This window comes from Oryx dammah, unplaced genomic scaffold, assembly GCF_014754425.2.
Source record: "Oryx dammah isolate SB20612 unplaced genomic scaffold, SCBI_Odam_1.1 HiC_scaffold_29, whole genome shotgun sequence".
Taxonomy (NCBI): Eukaryota; Metazoa; Chordata; class Mammalia; order Artiodactyla; family Bovidae; genus Oryx; species Oryx dammah.
Genome location: NW_024070213.1, coordinates 115,353,625 through 115,369,131, shown reverse-complemented (window position 1 = coordinate 115,369,131; position 15,507 = coordinate 115,353,625). Strand labels below are relative to the sequence as shown.

At 42.5% G+C, this 15,507-nt stretch overlaps 1 protein-coding gene across 1 annotated transcript in view; it reads left to right on the top strand.

The window, feature by feature from the left end:
- The first annotated feature begins 7,282 nt into the window (after positions 1-7,282).
- The window catches only part of TPH2 (tryptophan hydroxylase 2), a 101,111-nt gene continuing 92,886 nt past the window's right edge, over positions 7,283-15,507 (top strand). Inside the window, exons 1-4 of the mRNA XM_040233875.1 lie at positions 7,283-7,979; positions 10,419-10,590; positions 13,221-13,404; positions 13,501-13,601. Coding sequence (XP_040089809.1) covers positions 7,876-7,979; positions 10,419-10,590; positions 13,221-13,404; positions 13,501-13,601 — 561 coding nt within the window. The 5' untranslated portion in view covers positions 7,283-7,875. The remainder of the gene's footprint in view (positions 7,980-10,418; positions 10,591-13,220; positions 13,405-13,500; positions 13,602-15,507) is intronic.

Here is a 15,507-nt window from a genome sequence, read left to right as displayed (position 1 = left end):
ACTTTGGAACCCACGTTATCTTTAACTCCTGTAATCTACGTTTATTTCCTCTCTTGCTAAAACCGCACTCTCTGAAGTCACCAGTGACAGCTGTGATAGCCAAATCTAGTGGTCTTTCTCTAGTTCTCATTCCACTTCTCTGTAGTATTTAAAACCACTGACCATAAGTTTTATCTCCTTTCTATGTTTCACCTCCTTTAATCTTTTTCACTTGGATGACTTCTCTTTTTCATTCGACCTTTAATTATGAGCATCTTTTGTGGTTTAGTTCCTGGGTTCTCTTGGTTATTTATTATTAAAAACTTTTAAAGCTGTGGTAAAATGCGTGTAACATAAAGTCTGCCTCTCACCATTCTTAAGCTCAGTGATGTTCAGTACAGTTATGTCACTGTGCAACCAATCTCCAGAACTTTTTATCTTATTAAGTTGAAACTCTGTGCCCCATTTTCTCCTCTCCCCAGCCCCTGACAAACTCTGTTTTGCTTGTGAGTTCAGCTACGCGACATACCCCATGTAAATGGAATCATATGTTTTTGTCTTTTTGTGACTGACATTTCACTTAGCGTAACGTCCTCGAACTTCATCCAAGTTATCGCATTTGTCAGGATTTCCTTTTTACGGCTGAATAGCCTTCCGTTGTTTGTATATACCATGTTTTGTTTACCACTTTGTTCACTGATAGACACCTGTGTTGCTCAGCCTTTTGGCTCTAGTGAATAACAATGCTATTAACATGGGTGCCGGGCTTCCCTGGTGGCTCGAATGGTAGAGAATCTGCCTGCAGTGCAGGACACCTGGGTTTGATCCCTGGGTCAGGAAGATCCCCTGGAGAAGGAAATGGCACCCCACTCCAGTATTCTTGCCTGGAGAATTCCATGGACAGAGGAGCCTGGCGGGCTGCAGTCCATGGGGTGACAAGAGTCAGACAAGACTTAATGACCAAAGTCAACTCAACATGGGTGCAAAAATATCTCTTTGAGTCCCTGCTTTCAATTCTTTTGGACACACACACACACGCACACACACACACACACAAACACACACACACACACACACACACAGAGGCTTTCCTGTTGGCTCAGATGATAAAGAATCTGCCTGTAATGAAGGAGACCCAATTTCAATCCCTGGGTGGGGAAGACCCCCTGGAGAAAGGAATGGCAACCCACTCCAGAATTCTTGCCTGCAGAATTTAATGGACAGAGGAACCTGGTGGGCTACAATCCATGGAGCTGCAAACAGTTGGACATGGCTGAGTGACTAATGTATATATATGTATATATACACACACACCCAGAAATAGGATTGCTAAATCATACCATAATTATTTTACTTTTTTGAGGAATCCTTTTACTGTTTTCCCAGAGGCTGGCTGTACCATTTTATATTTCCCTCAATAATTCAAAAGGATTCCAGTCTCTCTAGAGAGGATTTTTCTCTATACTTTTATTTGGGTAGTCCCTGTCCTGCGCCAGCTAACATCACTGAATTACTCTGATTTCTATCCCTAGCTCTAATCTACTTCCCAAATTCCAATCTAACATTTATAATTGCATGCTATTTACAGTTCTTGATAGTAACTGCAGTCAATTCAAATTCACTCCTCTTTTTCCAAAACTTTTTTCCCCAAAACTTATTCCTTCTTTGGAAATAGCAAAAATACCACCATTTACAGCCATGGAAGCTTGAGAGTTTAGTCTTTTTCCTATTTTGGACTTCACCTTCTATTTCAGAAGCAATATTCAAGGCCCTCACTCCGCGCCTGCTGGCCAGGAGATCCACCCTGTTGACTCTTGCCCCCCACCGCCCCTCCCCCCCAACACCCCCTCCCTTCCCCTCCCCTCCCCTCCCACCACCGCGCCTTCATCCCCTCCCCGCTCCCTCATCCTCTCCCCACTCCCTTCCCCCCCACCGCCCCTTTCTGCTGCGACCCGACCTGGAGATGCACGATGGCTAGGCTGCTGCAGGACCCTTTGAATCGTGCGCTGCTAGCAGGGTCTGGGACAGAGGCTGAGCCCCTTGACCACTTCCGGTGTCCTGTGTGCCTAGAAGCCAGTTTAGGTGCCGAGTGGCCACGTCCTTTGGTTTGTATGCTGCAGGAATGTCTGAAACCGAAGATGTGTGGGGTGTGTCGCGCCACCTGACCCTGGAGCTCCAGCGGCCAATCGACAGCCCAGAGACTTCTCACCGTGCTGCCCTAGCAGTTTCCTCCCGTCCAAGATCCAGGCGCATGTGGCCTCTTGTCTGAATGTGGACAGATTTTCTGGCCAGTGGCTGAGGTTAGAAATGGCAGGGAGCTTTGGGCCTGTGCACTGCGGCTGTGGGTCTCTCCCTACTTGCCTATGAGAGCTGCAGCTGCCCCGAACCCAGCAAAGACAGGGCCTTTGAGGGCAAAGTAGTTTCCTCCAGTGTGCTGTAAAGAACTCGCCTGTCAATGCAAGAGCATAGGAGTAGGTTTGATCCCTGGGTCCGGAGGACCCCTGTTGAAGGAAATGGCAAGCACACTCCAGTATTCTTGCCTGGGAAATCCCATGGACAGAGGAGCCTGGAGGGCCTCGGTCCATAGAGTCGCAAGAGAGTCAAATAACGACTTAGCAATTGAACAACAGCAACAATCCTGGCATCAAATTTACAAATAATCAGTCCTTCATTCTGTTTTTCAAGTTTAATATTTGTCTTCCAAAAACTTACCTTCTCTTGGCTTTGCTTTTCCTACCTCTCTGAAATTTTTCCTTTCTTATTTTCCTTTTTATGTTCCTGGTTTTATTTTGTTTTAAATTGTTTCTTAAATTTGATATTCCCAGGGTTTTCTGTTCGTGACTCTCTTTTCAAACAACATATACTTTGTGAGTGAAGCTGTATTACACCTTTTCAGTACTTGACAATAGCCAAATCTCTATATCCAGCTTAGGTCTCTTTTCAAATTTTAAACCCATATACTCAAATGCTTATTGGACAGTTTCACTTGGTCACTCACATGTGATATATATAAGATCTAACTTTTAAGAGTTTCTTTTTTTTCTTAACTTGCAATTATTTATGTGTGGTCTAGTTCAATGAATGAGACTGTAATTTATGCAGTCCACCCAATCAGAAACTTGAGAGTTATTCTGAAAGCTTTTTATCTGCTCCCACATCCAAGTAGACATGTTGTCCTATGTATTTTACTCCTTAACATCTCTTGTTCTCTTCATTGCATACTCCCTCTCCTGGTTGGACTATTTCACGTCCTAAGTGGTTTATGCCTTTAGTCTTGAGGTCCTCCTCCAAGCTGCTACTTTTCTGAAATACCAAGATGGTTACACTGTTGCCTTACCTAATGCCCTTCCAAGTGATCTCTTTCCCCTACAAGATAAGGTGATAAAGTGAAAAGCCCACTGAACGCCTTTCAAGATTTATCAGGATTTGGATCCCGTTTTCCCCTTTGGCCTTATCCTTCATGGCACCTTTGCTGTGGACCCTCACTCCATTCTTGTTGAGCAACATCATTTGTTGATATATTTCCTATATAGTTCTCTGTACATGGAATCCCCTCCTCTCTATCTCTTATTCCATTCCAGTTAATAAACACAAACTCACTTTTAGTTATTCAGCTTCTAGAAAGGCCCACTTAACTCCCCTACGGTAACTCTGAGCACTCTGTCCCTCGTGCCTTTACTGTCTTCTGTAGAGAATTCAGTGTGTCTTGTTTCACTTATTTATTTGCACGTATGTTTCTTTCGGCTAGTCTGTGCTTTCTGAGGGTAGCAACATATCTCCTTGTCTTTGCATCCCCAGGACTCAGTTTCAGTGCCTAACAGAGTGAAGTGAAGGCACTCAGTCGTGTTCAACTGTTTGCAACCCCATGGACTGTAGCCTACCAGGATCCTCCATCCATGGGATTCTCCAGGCAAGAATACTGGCGTGGGTTGCCATTTCCTTCTCCAGGGGATCTTCCTGACCCAGGGATTGAACCTGGGTCTCCCACATTGTAGGCAGACGCTTTACTGTCTGAGCCACCAGGGACGTCCTAACAGAGTGAGTCCTTAACAAATCTTTGTTGAATTACACATCTTTCCAAATCCTCTTCTAGATGAAATAATCTACGTATGTTTTCTTGAGCTTCATTTTGTTTCTTTGTTCGGAATACTCGAAGGTATAATGTAATAGTCGAGACCGTGGATTTTGGAGCCAAACTGCCTGCATTCAGATCCTGCCTCAGCCACCTTTTAACTGTGGAAGCCTTTGGCATGCATGTGTGCTGAGTCACTTCAGCCATGCCCGACTCTTTGCAAGCCCGTGGACTGCAGCCTGCCAGGTTCCCCTGTCCACTGGATTCTCTAGGCAACCATACTGGAGTGGGTTGTCATGCTCTCCCCCAGGGGACCTTCCCCACCCAGGGATCGAACCCACGTCTCCTGAGGCTCCTGCATTGCAGGCAGATTCTTTACTGCTGAGCCACCAGGGAAAACCAAACATTTGGCAAGTTACCTAAATTCTTTGTGCCTCAGTTTCTCCATACATAAAACGGAAATAATAGTTACTGCATTGTAAATGTTGTGAGGATGAATCACATTTTATCTTAAAAAGTGTTTAGAATCAGTTCAGTTCACTTCAGTCGCTCAGTCGTGTCTGACTTTGCGACCCCATGAATCACAGCCCGCCAGGCCTCCCTGTCCATCACCAACTCCCAGAGGTGACTCAGACTCACATCCATCGAGTCAGGGATGCCATCCAGCCATCTCATCCTCTGTTGTCCCCTTCTCCTCCTGCCCCCAATCCCTCCCAGCATCAGAGTCTCTTCCAATGAGTCAACTCTTCACATGAGGTGGCCAAAGTACTGGAGTTTCAGCTTCAGCATCATTCGCTCCAAAGAAATCTCAGGGCTGATCTCCTTCAGAATGGACTGGTTGGATCTCCTGGCAGTCCAAGGGACTCTCAAGAGTATTCTCCAACATCACAGTTCAAAAGCATCAATTCTTTGGCGCTCAGCCTTCTTCACATCCATGTGAGAGTCCAACTCTCACATCCATACATGACCACTGGAAAAACCATAGCCTTGACTAGATGGACCTTTGTTGGCAAAGTAATGTCTCTGGTTTTGAATATGCTGTCTAGGTTGGTCATAACTTTTCTTCCAAGGAGTAAGTGTCTTTTAATTTCATGGCTGCAGTCACCATCTGCAGTGATTTTGGAGCCCCCCAAAATTAAGTCTGACACTGTTTCCACTGTTTCCCCATCTATTTCCCATGAAGTGATGGGACCAGATGCCATGATCTTCGTTTTCTTCAGAAGCCAACTTGTTCACTCTCCACTTTCACTTTCATCAAGAGGCTTTTTGGTTCCTCTTCACTGTCTGCCATAACGGTGGTGTCATCTGCATATCTGAGGTTATTGATATTTCTCCCGGCAATCTTAATTCCAGCTTGTGCTTCTTCCAGCCCAGTATTTCTCATGATGTACTCTGCATATAAGTTAAATAAGCAGGGTGACAATATACAGCCTTGATGTACTCCTTTTCCTATTTGGAACTGGTCTGTTGTCCCATGTCCAGTTCTAACTGTTGCTTCCTGACCTGCATACAGATTTCTCAAGAGGCAGGTTAGGTGGTCTGGTATTCCCATCTCTTGAAGAATTTTCCACAGTTTATTGTGATCCACACAGTCAAGGCTTTGGCATAGTCAATAAAACAGAAATAGATGTTTTTCTGGAACTCTCTTGCTTTTTCGATGATCCAGCAGATGTTGGCAATTTGATCTCTGGTTCCTCTGCCTTTTCTAAAATCAGCTTGTACATCTGGAAGTTTACGGTTCACGTATTGCTGAAACCTGGCTTGGAGAATTTTGAGCATTACTTTACTAGCGTGTGAGATGAGTGCAATTGTGCAGTAGTTTGAACATTCTTTGGCATTGCCTTTCTTTGGGATTGGAAGAATAGGAATTGGCAAATACTAAGTACTCAGTGATATTAACTATTACTATTATTCTTGTTGTTTTTGTTATTATTATTCTATCAGTATATTTAAACTTCACTTTCCTATTAGGTTATCAGAGCTGATTTTTAGAGTAAATTCAAGCCAAATAATATTTCAAAAACTAGATCAAATAATAATTATGACCCCTCAAGACTCCAGAAACAATTATCAATAAAATCCAGTTAATTTTTGCTCATCCATTCCTGTTTAGAAAAATTTGCATCTTGTTTTCTATATAGACAAGCAGTGCCAGTCCTTGGTTAGTTTTGCAGTCGAGAAGTGAAGTGAAGTCGCTCAGTCGTGTCCAGCTGTTTGCGACCCCATGGACTGTAGCCTACCAGGCTCCTCCGTCCATGGGATTCTCCAGGCAAGAATACTGGAGTGGGTTGCCATTTCCTTCTCCAGGGGATCTTCCCGATCCAGGGATCGAAGCCGGGTCTCCCGCATTGCGGGCAGACGCTTTAACCTCTGAGCCACCAGGCAGTCAAGCACGTCCATTAAAAAAAAAGAAATTATTTTTATTGAAGGATAATTGCTTTACAGAATTCTGCTGTTTTCTGTCAAACCTCAACATGAATCAGCCATAAGTATACACATATCCCCTCCCTGTTGAACCTCCCTCTCATCTCTGTCCCCATGTCACCCCTCTAGGTTGATACAGAGCCCCTGTTTGAGTTTCCTGAGCCATACAGCAAATTCCCATTGGTTATCCATTTTACATATGGTAATGTGAGTTTCCATGTTACTCTTTCCATACATTTCACCCTCTCCTCCCCCTCCCCATGGCCATAAATCTATTCTCTATGTCTGTTTCTCTATAAACCTGTCCGTTTGATCAAGAGTCTTCAATCCTTCAGGAGGCTATTAATATTTTCCTTGGTAATTTTATGACTTACTAAAGTTTGAATAGTAAGTTATCAGTTGATCTATGCATTTCAAATTGTGGGACTTGTTCTAGTTTGAAGTCATCAAAGGAATGATTATATGGACATTTCGTGTCCTTTTCATTCCTATGTAGTGAGGAAGATTCTAGGGTTAGTCTCTCAACCATGCATCAGTTCAGTTCAGTTCAGTCACTCAGTCATGTCCACCTCTTTGCGGCCCCATGAATTGCAGCCCGCCAGGCCTCCCTGTCCATCACCAGCTCCCAGAGTTCATTCAGACTCACGTTCATTGAGTCAGTGATGCCATCCAGCCATCTCATCCTCTGTCGTCCCCTTCTCCTCCTGCCCCCAATCCCTCCCAGCATCAGAGTCTTTTCCAACTATGCATATATGTGGCTAAATCACAGCCTCACATTTCCTTTACGATTGCCTAAACATCCCTGCATAGTGGTAACACACGACCGGGAAGCAGTGCAGTTTATGAACGCCATCACACACACAATTCCACTCACACAGTCATTACACATCAGACCAGAAAAAATTTATTAACATAAAGTAAAATGGCTTAGGGACTCTGCAATACTGATCTTTCTCAAATTATTTTCCTTCTTTTGGAAAACATTGAAACTTGCCAGTAGCTGGTTTGAGAGATGAGAGCTAAGGTCAAGGGAGAGATATTTTCTTTTACAAATAACACTCCATTATGTATTGTTCTCCACCACCCATGCCCAAGCAGCTACTCGACCTATGAAACAAACAAATAGCAGAGGAACACAGATAACCCCAGGCTTCAGGTTTGTAATCTGACTGTGGCCATCGGCAGCCAGAAATGAGTTTCTTTCTAATCAGCCTTCCATCAGTCCCCAGTCACTCATATAAAGGGGCCTGGAAGGGGAAGATTCGCATTGCGTTTTCTTCAGCAGCAGGGTTCTGGTCAGCGCCCCGAGAGGTCCGCTGCCTGCCAGCCCCTCTCACCTCACCGCGGCTGCTGCCCTGCTAGTCCCTCTGCTGCAGAGGAAGCAAATTGCATCGGGACCCATGCAGCCAGCAATGATGATGTTTTCCAGTAAATACTGGGCAAGGAGAGGGCTTTCCCTGGATTCAGCAGTGCCCGAAGAGCATCAGCTGCTCGCCAGCTTAACAGTGAGTACTGAGCAGCTGGCACTCTCTAGAGGAGTGTTTTCCAGGCTTGGGATAGTCTTATTCTCGCCACTGGGACACGTACTCTAAACACACACCCTTAATTCCTTCCTCTATCATCTGTCTAACCTGCCTCCCTCCTGCCTCTCGCCACCTTTCCTTCTCTCTCCATAAAGTAAAGCAGATGTCCTGATTTCTATGGGGCAAAACTTTCTTTCCTCAAAGTTTTTGAGTTGAAAGTAAAGAAGTTCCCGAACATTAAGAATGAGGAGTTCTGTGAAACAATGTCTTATATCAACAACCAAAATAAGTGTGCAGAATTTTTGAAAGGACCGTTTATTATGAGTTGGAACAGGGAGAAGAAATTAAATGGATTTCTATGGTTCCTGCAAGATTATTGTGTCTTCTGTACCCTCTTCCATCTACAAAACCTGGTCTTTAAACACAAAGTAATATTTTCTGTTTTTGTCTATAGATGCTGTTTATTGGAATAAGAGAAAGATCAGATTCCTTTCAGAAGTTTTCCTGTGTTCCTCATTATTCTATTATTTTTCAGTTTAATTGATGGGGTAATGAAAGCAATATACCAGTTGTTTCAATATTTAAGGCAGTTTTATTAAAAAAACAGTAACAGAATAAAAAAGTAACATCTTGCAGGATTTAGATCCTAATATGGGGTAATAATCATAGGATTTAATAAAGAAGACAGTGCATGAAAAATGTATTCAGATTTCTAGTTATTAAAAATATTAAATGATATTTCATTACCATACTACCAGAGTTAATCAGCCAATTACAATTCAGTGTATATCATAGAAAAATCTGTTTCAGTATTGTAGCTCTGACTGTGTGCCAGAGGGTTGTATTGTGCTAGTATATTATTACTCCTAAAAATGTTGAAAAATAATCAGGGCAAGTTTTGAAGAACTGTTTAAATCAATTTGCAAAAATGAGGCTAAAACATAAATAAGTTTTGTAGCATTTAAATGTTAGAAATGAATATTTGAATGAGATATTACAATGAAGAATTCAGAAGCCATAGTGATCTTCTGGGAGGAAAACAAGGAAAACTCAGAGTTATGGTTAATGTATAATAACCCTTTCATATAGAAAATACTACTTAAATATATAAGATCTGTGGCAGATGTTGAGAGCACTACAACATTTGAGCCTTTAATGATGGAACATACTGTCAAATGCCAATGCCTGCATAAACTTCTTTTGTCCCTCAAGTCATAAATTATAAAATATTTATTTCTGTGATATATATATACCTAGTGAGTGAGGCAATAGTAACATGTGAAAATAAAGCCAGTAGAGAAATCAGAGGAATTAAATAACAAAGAACTGTTCACTGGGTTCCATATCAAATGTGCATTTCTCAGTTTCATGAGTAAGTAATAGATTGATATGACTGTACTATATCACTGTCTGCCAGGGAGAAAGTTCTATTTGCCCAATTCTTCATCTGTGTATAAAGAACATGGAAAGGTACACTCCAGTTTGCATTCTGCTGAATAACTTTCCAGCTTTATAACTGTGTATTTCTGACAATGTAATCCAAGTTTCTGGAATCTGTCATTTTTGTCTTTAGCCAATAGGACTAGTAGTCATTACCTAGTTGTGTATTATTACGGTATCTTGGTTGGCCAATGAAGTGCTAATATTTTTTGATTTCTCAGATTCTTCTCTTGGCTCCTACTAATGAGCTAGCCTCTTTGTTTCTTGATTTCTTTTTACCCTCCTCTTCCTTCCTGCCTTCCTTTCTCTCTCTCTCCCTCCCTTCCCTCCTTCATCTTTCTTTCTTTTCTTCAGTTTTGTCATGTAGCTGAATTTTTATGGCCACCTTTCAGATGTCATCTGCTGACACAGGCAGTCTTCATTGAATACACTCCTATGTGCTGTACTTTTGCAGATAGACTCACATTGACCATGTGGATCTAATTGCAGAATGTAAGGTGATCAGTTTCGGTTCTTAATCTGACATATCTCAGAAGAAAATTAATATTTTGTTTTTAAGATTAATTGAAAAAATTATTGTGAAAAATATATTTAGTAATATAGCTTAATTTTATGTTTAGTAATTAATATAGCTTTGATATAATTCAACTAGGCTAACAGATCAAACTTCATGCTATAAAATCTATTAGAAAGAAAGGAGTTGTTCACACAAGAGACTTTATGATGGTCAGATTTTTGTTGCTATTAAAATGAAGCAAATATGATTTCCCTTTCATTTCAACCACTGGATGATATATTTGAGCACTGCAAGATAGTACCCATGAGTAAATTAGACCGGTACTTATGATCGACAGTTCTAAGTGACTTGGAACTTCTCCTTGAGTTTGTATGCTTGCTAAGGATTCCAGCATATGAATGGAATATCTGAAAAAGAATCTGGTTACAGAGAACTCTGGAATCCTAACTAATACTTTGGTGTGTGTTTCTACCTTCTTGAAGCGAAATAAAACTAACTCTGGCAAAAATGATGATAAAAAAGGCAACAAGGGAAGCAGCAAAAATGTCCCCACTACCGAGAGTGGCAAGACGGCAGTGGTATTCTCCTTGAAAAATGAAGTCGGTGGATTGGTCAAAGCGCTGAAGCTCTTCCAGGTGAACGTGAAATATCATTGTCTAACTTTAAAAGTGTCTGGGTGCTGTTTACAAGCCTGTCATCTGTTACGAAGTATCACTGAATCCATTTCTAGATAATGTGTTGAAAGCTTCACAGAGACCACACTTCATGAAGCTCTGTAAGAGGGGTTGGTCTGTCAAACAATAAAATAAACATTCGTGGAAATCATGGTCTGTTAACTCAGAGTCAGCCGACGAGCAATTCTGCATACTGCTGTCAGATGAGGGAGTCGGTACTTTAAAAGTGTGAGCCTCACACCTGGAAAGGCAAACACAAAAGGAGCCAAGGAAGGTATCTTTAAATATTAAGAGCTTGCAGCCTGATTCAGTGTGTTTCCATTTGAATCATGCATACGTCCCAGAGCACACTGATGGCATAAGATGCGATATGTTAGTATGCTGCCGCTGCTGCTGCTAAGTCGCCTCAGTCGTGTCCGACTCTGTGCGACCCCATAGACGGCAGCTCACCAGGCTCCCCCGTCCCTGGGATTCTCCAGGCAAGAACACTGGAGTGGGTTGCCATTTCCTTCTCCGATGCATGAAAGTGAAAAGTGAAAGTGAAGTCGCTCAGTCGTGTCTGACTCTTAGCGACCCCATGGACTGCAGCCTTCCAGGCTCCCCCATCCATGGGATTTTCCAGGCAAGAGTTCTGGAGTGGGGTGCCATTGCCTTCTCCATCTGTTAGTATAGGCACTTGTTATTCCCCTAAGCCTCATTGTTTCAAGAACCTAACGTGTCTTTTGTAAAGATGAGTCATTCTCCTTATATAGGACATTCTCCTAGGACAGTGTGTGTGCTAAGTCGCCTCAGTTGCGTCCAACTCTTTGCAACCCCATGGACTGTAGCCCACCAGGCTCCTCTGACCATGGGATTCTCCAGGCAAGGATACTGGAGTTGGTTCCCATGCCCTCCTCCAGGGGATCTTCCCAACCCGGGGATTGAACCCACTTCTCTTCTTCTCCTGCATTGGCAGGCGGGTTCTTTACCACTAACGCCTCCTGGGAAGCCTGGGAGCTTGGGCTAGCTTTCTCTTATAGAAATATAGTCATCCAAATGGGTGGGTTGAAACCTCAAGAAAGAGCGTAGTTGAGGGGACTGTTATAAAAACTCAGAAAAACTCTTGACTTCTTGCCAGGGTACACCTGATGGTTTCCCTCTCCTTCAGGACATGCCTTTTACCAATGGGTTTTGTCTGGGGGCGCTGGCCATGGTTAGAGCTGTAACAGGGGGGCCTAGCACCGTTTGGTGCCTTGGGCAGCTGGTGCCACGGAGAGACTGAATTGCAGGCAGAGGTTTCAGACCTGTGTTCTCTTGGCTCAGCTAATCCCTAGCTGCTTCCTAGATTCAATAGCTTCATTTGTAAAATAGCAGTAATAATTCCTGCCTAACAAGGTTGTTCTGCTGAAATAACAGGAGTGTAAGTGCTTTGTAAAGTGTGCAGACATTAGGCATTATTGTGATGCCTCTTTGATGACCGTAGAGGGGGAATTAGCAGCCTGATTTGGCAAATATTTCCTTGTTCCCTTCTGACCCTGAAGAAAGGATCAGGTACCATAAAGAGCGGTAATGGAAGTTTGGGGAAATATTTTATACATAATGATATCATCCAGTGCTGTCTCCATACAGTCCCCAAAGGCAGGCCAATTCAATTCCAAGCTGGGTGCAGTGGAAAAACCCCTGGAGACAGGGTCCTTAGCTCTGAGTTTTTACTTGGCCATCAGCTGGTGCTGGGGTCTTAGTTACATCACTTAACCCATCTGGACCCCAGTTTTCTTATCTAAAAATATCCACTCTGCTTCAATCACAGTCCACGCAGTGACCCAGTTGTGTGAAGACGCTTGAACTTTGAACCTAATGTTAATCTTACCTTTATTACTTCCCAATTTAGAAAAGATGGCATTATTGCAAAACTTATTAAAAACGTAAGTAGAGCAATTAGCAGCCTGGTCACAGGATGAGTTTCTTTATACAGAGAAGGATGCTATGATTTCATCCTGGTCTGGCACTGGAAATTGCCTGTCCTGCTGCTGTGCTGAGAGGTCTGAGGCCTCCCGGACTATACTAGGAGTTATGCTGCTAATCAGAGGATAGTGGACTGATGATGGGGAGGGGTCTGCTTGTCTGGGGGTTGTTAGGATGGAGAGAACTTAGTCTTCAGTTAACTGAGGACGAAGGAAGACTACATCACTGGGGAAATTTAAACCTGAGACTTAAGGATGAAATTGCAGCCCTGCTTTGAACATCTTATTGTAAGGAGATTTTACTCATGAAATCCATCATGATTGTTGCAGCAACACATTCTTGGATGAAGTTAGTTAGCCTGGAGGTTGCTGAAAGAGAACATTATTATACATTTTATGGGGCCCTGTATATACCATAATGTCCCTCCTTGTTGAAAAAGAGACGGGAAAACCTACACACAGTTACTGTTCTTAGTCATAGAACAGTATTTCCAATGGTTGGAAAACATTTCAGAACAAGATAATTGTCTTCTCCTCCCTTGTGGGCACTTGGCACCTTTCTGCTTACATGTTAAACAAGCACAGTCCATGGCATCTCTTTTGTTGTGCCCTGAAGGTGATTTAGATATGTTGTTTATACTTTCACAGGAAAAACACGTCAACATGATTCATATTGAGTCCCGGAAATCCCGGCGGCGAAGTTCGGAAGTTGAAATCTTTGTGGACTGTGAATGTGGCAAAACGGAATTCAATGAGCTCATTCAGTCACTGAAATTTCAAACCACGATTGTGACGCTGAATCCACCAGAGAACATTTGGACGGAGGAAGAAGGCAAGGCCAGCTTTTGTGGGTTGGGTGATTTTGCAAGTTGACACGTGTGCCAAAGGGGAAGCTAATATTTTTGAACCTGCACTGTGTTTCCAACAGAGTTGGAGGACGTGCCCTGGTTTCCCCGGAAGATCTCGGAGTTAGACAGGTGTTCTCACCGAGTTCTCATGTACGGTTCAGAGCTGGATGCCGACCACCCAGTAAGTGCCCAGTCAAATCCATCCCACATGTGCTCTTCCAGCATATGGCAGTGTGCCATATTCTGTGCCATGATGCTTTATCATAGAGCAATTTATTATTTATTCCCTGTAACTGAGAGCAGGCTCTTAAATGATAAAGCTTCTCTGTACGTGTGCGTTGGCTGGAAGCAGGTTAGAAGGATGGTAGTTCCATCTTGCTTTTATTTTTAAAAGGGTTGGATAAAAGAGGAGGAGAGTATAAACCTTGGAAAACATTTCTGTAGAATTAGACAGCCTGAAATGTACTTGCAGATGGTGGCCCTGGGAAGAAAGGAGGAACTGAAATTGATCACCTCTTTGGGAAACTAGGGAGGACTTGGTGTTATGGGACTCAGTGAGAGAGTAAAATTCTCCTTGTTATTTTCCTCGACTGAAGTAGTTAGGAGCAGAGCAATGTGGTGGACTTCAGTCTCAATGGAAAGGCAGAAGGTGATAGAATCAGACTATAATGGAAGACACATCTCTCCTTCCTGAATCTATTTACCGCCATCTCAGCTCTACAGCTGTAAAAATGACCACCTTTAAAGAAATATGATATGTAGTAAGCATTTTCCATTATTCCCTCTCTTCCCCTTTACATCAGTTTTTATTTAACGCAAGAGGCCTGAAACTTCTTTATGGTCAGAATGAAGTACAGTTAGTAGTCTGGGAGAAGCAAGCAATGTACTTCATTACAAACAATTTCCCCCCAGTGCCCTGTGTCTAAAAGTGGTGGGTTAAAGGGTGAAGCCCGAGCAGATTGGTCATGCTTATAGGAGCCTTTTGTGGACTGAGGGTAATGGTTTTCAGATATCCATTCTATTTAAATGGGGGAAGTCTGGAAATCTGACGGACTGCGCAGTGGTTCTCTAAGTGTGGTCCTGGGACCAGCTGCCTCGGTATCACCCAGGAGCTTGTCTCACTAAGCCCACACTCGTGTGTGAGAACCCCTGCTTTAAAGGAAACCAGGACAACTTCAGCAAGAGCAAGCTATTCAGTCAAATCAGTCTTTTGGCATAAAATACAAATTCAAACCAATTCATAGCATGCCATTTAGTGGTCAAACAAACCTAATTCAATTCCATGATTCAAAAAACTGAGTTTGCTCAAAGACACATTCTGTTACATTTGCCAGTATAGCTTAAAAATTCAGAATAATTCACAGTAGTTCACATGAAAGGCTCCTGAACTTTAGAGAAATACTCAAAAGTGTCTTTAATAATTATCCATTTGTTTATCTTCCCCTTCTCTACTTCAGAGGAGTCAGAATTAGCACAGAAGCCTGATTTAAGATCTTAGCAGTAACAGGACAGCTTAGACACCAGCTGTTAATTTGCAGGATGACCTTGGGCAAGTCCCTCTACTTCTGCAACTCAAATTCTTTACATAAAAAGTGGACATAAAATGCTTATTGAGCTCAAAGGGGCGTTTGAAAGGCCTAGTTAATAAAACAACTGGAAAGCATTTTGGCAAGAGTAAATGCTTAATTCTGGGAAAGGAAATGCTGTATTAAATCATGCAGATCAATGCCTGGACAGTAAAGGGTTTTTTTGCTAACCTATTATTTCCAAATGCTCCCCTTAGTCTAGTTTGGAAATTACTCAAGCTAGAGAAAGGGGGTCAGAACAACCACAGGAACCACTGACCTTGCTGTGAAAAAATTTATTCTAATACCCAGCATAAATTTTTATATGCTTAATTTTGTTCCATCATTCCTAATTGCACCCATCTTAAGATACCTTCTCTTATTTTCTATGCAGCCACTTGAAATAATTGCAAGTACTTAGCAATCTCCTACCTGACTCATCAGTTTTTACCACATATATTTCTTTTATATAAGCACACCAAATGTTCATTATGCAAAATTTAATATTGGTAACTTGGTGTT